Source organism: Chamaea fasciata, unplaced genomic scaffold, assembly GCF_029207755.1.
Source record: "Chamaea fasciata isolate MVZ Bird 193981 ecotype frontalis unplaced genomic scaffold, bChaFas1.0.hap1 SCAF_31, whole genome shotgun sequence".
NCBI lineage: Eukaryota > Metazoa > Chordata > Aves > Passeriformes > Sylviidae > Chamaea > Chamaea fasciata.
In genome coordinates, this window is record NW_027094116.1 from 2,764,972 (window position 1) to 2,772,017 (window position 7,046).

The 7,046-nt window shown below is 41.7% G+C and overlaps 1 protein-coding gene across 1 annotated transcript; it reads right to left on the reverse strand.

The window, feature by feature from the left end:
- Positions 1-629: 629 nt before the first annotated feature.
- LOC136303020 (feather keratin 4-like) lies at positions 630-3,763 on the reverse strand. Its single transcript, XM_066206605.1, has 2 exons — positions 3,721-3,763; positions 630-1,597 (listed from the first exon to the last, which is right to left on the reverse strand). Exon 2 carries the CDS (start codon positions 1,574-1,576, stop codon positions 1,187-1,189), a length of 390 nt encoding a protein of 129 aa, XP_066062702.1. The 5' UTR covers positions 1,577-1,597; positions 3,721-3,763; the 3' UTR covers positions 630-1,186.
- Between the last annotated feature and the right edge of the window lie 3,283 nt (positions 3,764-7,046).

The window sequence follows — 7,046 nt, forward strand, 5'->3', positions numbered from 1 at the left end:
CGAATTTCTGCCAGAGAAGTTTTTTTTGAGCTGGGGCAGGCGAGATCCGGGGCGTGGGCTGCACCTTCCTGCGCCCACACATCCACATTTCGCTTTGGGCTGGGGAAAAAAAGGGATGGGAATTTGGGAATTTGCTCTGCCCTGAGATGGACGTGGGAAAACAAGGGCTGAGCCTCGCCTGAGCCCTCTCGGGACTCCTTCAGGAGGGTCCTGGGGAGTGTCGAATGTTCAGCACATGTTAAATGTGGAAAAAAAAATGTTCCTGGGGTTTTGTGACGTTTGAACTCTAAGAAGAAACGTGGGATCCCTATAAATGAGGGTAAACAACGGTGTAGGTTTAATAAAAAATGGAACATCAGGGAAGTTTTTATCATAGAATGAGGGCATTTATTGTGATGGAATTATAAAATATCCTGAGCTGGAGGGGACCCACAGGAACCATCTAAATCCAATCCCTGGCCCTGCAGAGACATCCCAAAATATCCCTGAGGGTGATATCCCGTCCAAACTTCCCTTTGTTTTGTTTTGTTTTGTTTCTTTGTGGTTTTTTTTTGTTGGTTTTTTGGGGGTTTTTTTGGGGATTTTTTTTCCTTTCTTTTTTAACCTCGTTAAGGAAAACAGAAAACATCTTCCAGTACAGAAAAATTTATTCGGATAGAGAAAGCTTTCCTCCAGCCGTGGAACAAAACTGCACAGGACACAAAGAGTGTCGTCCCAGGGGGTCAGCGAGGCTCTGGCAAACCAGCAGCATCCGAGCGATGCCGCCCGTGAAAAATGGGAATTTCATTTCCCTTTTCGGCAGCGTCACCCTGTGCAATTCCGAGCGTTTCAAAGTCACCTCTCTAAGCTCAGAGCCAGAAAAAAAAAAAAAAATTCCGGGATAAGCCAAAAGCACGGCGGAAAGCGGATGAGCGCTCTGGAAAAAGCTGTGGGAGAACAGCTCTAAATTAAGGGAAAATAAGGAGGAATTGGAAAAATGAGCCTGCCCGTCCCGGGGGCTGAGCTCCCGGAGCTCTAAATTTTGGAAAAACGAGGAGAAATTAATTACAAACACGAGTCTGCTCCTCCTCGGGGGGGAGGCTGATCTCCCGGGAAGAGCCGGAGCAGCCCCGCAGCCTCACCCCAAATCAAAATCGGAATTTAATCTGGATTTTCCCTTGCTGTTCGTCATCTTCCCCCCCCCGCTCTACCAGCGCTTCCCGGAGCGGTAGGAATTGCAGGGATGAGTCCATTGGGATGAATAGGTGTAGGAATATTTGGGGGCGCAGCGAGGCTCGGGACGGGCCAGCACCGGAGCTGCCACTTTGTCGCCTTCCAGCCTGGAGGTGACATCGGCGGGCAGAGGGGCCGGGGGCTCAGCCAGGGTCACCTCCGAGGGTTCCGAGGATCCCACGACGGTTTGCTGGGGGTAGGTGGTGAGGATGGGCCCCGGGAAGGTGACCACCACGGGCGGGGGGTAGATGATGACCCGAGAGTCGCCGCAGGCCACCACGCAGGGCTCGTTGGTGCTGCTGGCCACAGGTTGGGGACATTTGGGCTCGCAGGGGGTGGCGCAGGAGAGCTGGGTGGAAGCCATGGTTGGAGCGGAGGGGAGAGGCTGGAAGGCATTTGAGGGGTTAAAATAAAAAAGTCACACCAAACACCCCCCACAAAAAAAACCCCAAAAAACCAAAAAAAAACAACAACAAAAAGAAAACCCCAACCCCTCCTAAAAAAAAGACAACAAAAAACAACAACCCCCCCCAAAAAACCCCACCAAAAAACCAAACCAACCAACCAAATCACCCCCTCCCAAAAAAAAACCACCAAAAAACCCCCAAAACCCAACCCAAACAAACAAACAAAACACACCCACAAAAAAAAACCTCAAACCAAAACAACCCCCCCCCAAAAATCCAAAAAACCCCAAACAAAACACTCCCCAAAAACCACACACAGAAATAAAACAAAAAGACCCCAAACAACAACAACAACAACGCGACTCGAGCGCTGGTTTATTGACATTTCGCTCCGAGATCTCGTTAGAAATAACTCGGGAAAAACCAGGAAACTTCACTTTCCATGAGATAATTTCGAATAAGAGTTGCTCGCTTGTTTGTTGACATTTGGCTCATAACAGGTAATTAAAATAAAAAGCAGAATTGCTCTCTAGGCTATTTGACATTTTCTTTTACAGATCCCGGGCGGGATAATCGACATAAATTCAGATAATTGATCTCTCCTTTAATGACATTTGGCTCTAGGGGATCCTCTGGGATAATTTAGGAGCAAGTTTTGTCGCCCGGCTCCTGTTTGTTCTGAATTCTCGCCTGAAACTTTTCCCTTTTTTTTCCTCCTCCTCCCCCGGGAGCCAGACTCCTCCTTTTTACCTTCCCCCAAAAATCCACCCCCAAATCCCAGCCCTGCCCTTTGGAAGAATTCCCGAGGGCGAGCTGGAACTCGTTCCCACAGCGCGTCTCTGTTCCTCCCACAAGGGAAATAAAAAACAAAAAAATCCGGATTTTCCACATTTTTCAGCGTGGAATAATCAGCTTAGCACCCTGCTTAATTTTTTTTTAAACATTTTATTTTTGGTATTTTCCTTGTAGGTTCCTGTTGTTTAGAAGCAGGAAAATATTCTTTTAAAACACAAGGGAAAAAAAAAAGCCGCAAAAATCAACAAAAGAAATAAACAAAACCCCAAAACACAAAACAAACAAAGAAACAACAAAAAAAAAACAAACAAAAACCCCAAACCCCAAAAAACTCCCAAAACCGCAAAAAAGCTGAGAATAGGTGGGAGCGTTAAGGGCTCGTTTAATAAGAGAAACGCATAATTAAAATATTTATATAATATAATACATGTGTTGAAATGTTTCTACAGCGATCTAGTCAACCCAAATAAGAAAAATGACATTTTCACCTAGGGGGAAATTTATTCATAAATGTTTATTTCTTCAGGTTAAATCCTCACATAAAAGCCCGGTGGAGCGTCAGAATATTCTTTTTTTAAGCTCGTAAATCAAATTTATCCTTCTGATAATTAAAAAAAAATTAAAAACAACCCATGCAGGGTATTTCCCTCCAAATTTCCTCGAGTTAAAACGCAGCACTGACCTACAGGAATGCCGAATTTAATCTCTGCAGCAGAGTTTTAAATCAGTTTTAAGAGTGAGAAATGAAAGTTCTTGGCGCAGTTAAGTTAATCATCCATAATCATCGCTCGCTGCAGCTCGACGCGGCTCCAGTTAAATGAAGGATTTCATTTTAATCCGAACCGAGCTCACTTTCCAAGCGGGATTTTCCACAGTTTTTCCACCCTAAACCCTTCCCTGATCGTGCCGCAAAATCGAACACGAAGTTAAATCCATTAAATCCCTTCCCCAAATAATTTTTTTTCCTTTTTTTTTTTCAGAATTAAGAGGTTGAAATTCCTTCCTTCCCCCATAAATTCAAACCCCCTGGAAAAAAAAATCGCTTTGATTTTTGCACCTTTTTTTTTTTTTTTTCCTGCAGGGAAGAACCACCAGCAGAAAAAAAAAAAAAAAAAAAAAAAAAAAAAAAAAAGCTACCCCGCTCCTAAATCCTAAAACGTTTATAAATTATAAATGTAAAAATATATAAATATATAATCAAGAATATAGATATCCTCAATAAAGAATATTTAGGCAGGGTTCAGCCCCGATTTTTAAGGAGAAATCCAAATAAAAAAGAGAGATGTTTTTGGAGGAGAAAACTTACTCAGAGAGGCGGAGAGAAGTCAGGAGAGGCAGTGAGGAAAAACCCGGCGTGCTGAGGGTTTTTATATCCTCCCCTGGTTTTTAAATCCTCCCCTGGACGCCCGGGGGCGGCTGAGACACCCTTTGTGTAATTTTTTTTAATTACTCGGTGCCGGGATCGCTGCTGGAGTCGCGGGAATTTTTTTTTTATATATATATATATATATTTTTTTTTCCTGGCTGTTGATGATTATCTAAAGCAGCGTTGGGCAATAATAACAGCTCCCCCCCAAAAAAATGCAGATCGGGGAAACCCGCCAGGTCTTTTCATCTCCGAATTTCCTGCTTTTCCCCTTCCTGGTTTCATTAAGAGGTGAAAAAAAAAATTAATGAGAATTAATGAGGTTTTTTTAGCTTATCGTGGCTAAAAACTGGAGTGCACAGGGGGATCTTGGAGTGCCAAAACGCACCGAGAATTAATTAATTTTTTTGGCTTATCGTGGCTAAAAAATGAAGTGAGTCGGGATTCAAGATGATTTTCCTGACGGAAGCAAAACCCGACACTGGGAATTGTGTCCGCGCCTCGCTGAAATTTAAATTGAAATTTAAATCAGGGATTCTTTTCCCTAATCTTGGCGGGATTTACCCGTGCGCTCCTAAATCAGGGTGCGAACCGACAGAGCGAAGCTCGGGGTTATCTCTGGAATAAAAAAACGAAGCCGTCCGTGAATTATGCCAATTGTGGAGTTTGGACGAAGCACTTTCCATAATTTATTCTTTGTGAGGTCACGGCAGCGCGGATCCTCCGGGCTGTAATTACCGTGATTACCATGAGATGATTTCCCCTGCATGACAAAACTCGCAGGATTTGAAATCCCCTTTGAAAATCTCTTTTTATATATATATTTATATCATTTTTTTTGATGTCTCCGGAATATTCCCGATAAGCTCCAAAAGCCCTGCGGGGTTTCTGGAGGCGCCTCATAAAATCAGAATAAATTTCCTGGGATGTCACAATCCCCCGGGGTGGGTTTAAGCTCGTTGCAGGCTCAAAGGTTCCCTCCGGAGGGAAAAAGGAAAAAAAAAGGAGCGCACAGCACCCGGATTTTGGGCTCTGGAAGAGCTGGAGCCCTGTGGGTCCTGTTCAGCTTTTTAGGATCCAAACATGGCACAGGCATCATTTTATTTTATTTTATTTTATTTTATTTTATTTTATTTTATTTTATTTTATTTTATTTTATTTTATTTTATTTTATTTTATTTTATTTTTTGTTTTTACTTTGTATTTTATTTTATATTATTATTTCCCCCCCCCCAGGATTTAATCCTAACGTGGTTGGACGGACGTTGTCTATGAGGAGGAGCCCCAAAAACTCGTCAATTTTCTTCTCCTCCCTGAATTTTCCACGTCTCCCTTATGGCCATTTGGAAATTCTTGTCCCTGTGGGGGTGGCACAGCCTTTTTTTTTTTTGCCAGGGAATTTTGGGAAAATCCACTCTCGAAACTTTTTTTTTCCTTTTTTCTTTTTCTTTTTTTCTTTTTCTTTTTTCTTTTTTTTTTTTTTTTTTCAGAATTAGAAGACTGAAATCCCTTCTTCTCCCATAAATTCAAAACCCCCTTTGGAAAATCTCCTGCTTTGATTTTTTTACACCTTTTTACTCGGCAAAGAAAGCAGGAAAATCGCTCCTAAATCCCCGAGAGCCAGAACACTTAGGCAAAGTTCAACCCCGATTTTAAGGAGAAATCCTCCAAAATAAAGAAAATATCCGAGGCCGGGCTGGAAGGAGCCGCGAGCGCGGCAGGGGCGGACCTGGCTGAGCTTTAAGGTGAATTTTAAAGTGAATTTTCGGGCCCCCGAACCATCCCGTGAGTAACAAAGGGAATTAAAAAAAAAAAACAACGAGCGCAGACTGCACAAACCCCACAACACAAAACCTTAATATCGCTTAATAAACCTTCAATCCAAAATTGCATCCCTGCGCAGGGCTGGGGCAGCTTTTAATGAGGAATAATTTGATTTTTTTTTTTTTTTTTTTTTTGGTGGGGGAACCGGTTCGGGGAGCCCCGAGGCGCGGCTGAGTCAGGAGGAAAAATCAAAGCGGAGGATTTTTGGGGTGGGAGCTGATGCCGGAGTTTTTTCAGCGCTCCGTGTCCTCGCTTCAAAGGGTTTGCGCCCGCTGACAAACGCGGCGTCAGCAGAATCCCGCCCATCAGCGGGTAATTAACGCAATTAACGCAACCCCGCCGCGCTTCTGCGCCATCAGGGGTTGCGATTTCGCACGGGGGAAAGTCGGATAATCCCAAAATCGAAATCCCCCAAATCCCCAAAATCCCCCAAATCCCCGGCGGTGACCCCCCCCAGTGAGGGCAGGGAGTGACCCGGGTTGATCTCGGCGGGGATAGCTGCGGAATATTATTATTATTATTATTATTATTATTATTATTATTACTATTATTATTATTATTATTAACATTAACATTAACATTAACATTAACATTAACATTAACATTAACATTAACATTAACATTAACATTAGCATTATTCCCAAGAGCACCAGGGTGGGCATAAAACCCCAAATTCGCCCAGGGAAAGCAGTCCTGTTCTATTATTAATTAATATTAATATTAATATTAATATTAATATTAATATAATAAATGTTATTAATATTATAAACATTATAAATTTTATATGTTTGTATATATAAATGTTATATATTAGTATATATACATAAATGTTATATGTTTGTATATACAAAATATTATATATTAGTATATATATACACAAAAATGTTATATATTAGTGTGTATATATAAAATGCTATATATTAGTGTATATATAAAAATGTTATATATTTGTATATATATATATATATGTGTGTATATATATATATATATATATATATATATATATATATATATATAAAAAAGTTATATATTAGTATACATACTAATATATAATTACAAGAAAATTAAAATACCTGCTCGGCCAGTGCACCAAAGCAAATTCAATCATATAAATAATACAAAATCTGCTCGGCTGCATTTGTTTGTTTTTTTTTTTTTTAATTAATCCTGTGTTTTTGGTGTTCGGGTGGAGCCCGGGGCCAGGCAGAGGCGCGGATCCGAGTTCCTCGGGTGAATTTGCGTCTCCCTCTGCTGGCATTGCACAACGTGCCTCAGTTTCCCACGAAGATTTTCCTTCTCCCGCCCCCCCAAACTTTTTGTTTTTCAGCACAAATTTTTTTTTTCCCTGTTTTAATTCCATCCCAGGAAAAGCCCCGAGTCAGGAAAAGGCACCGGGAGGGGCTCCAGGGGAAGCTGAAAAAGGATTTTCCCTCAGGAACTGC

Coding starts and splice junctions, on each gene's coding strand:
- LOC136303020 (XM_066206605.1), bottom strand. CDS start 1,576: ATGGCTTCCACCCAGCTCTCCTGCGCCACCCCCTGCGAGCCCAAATGT.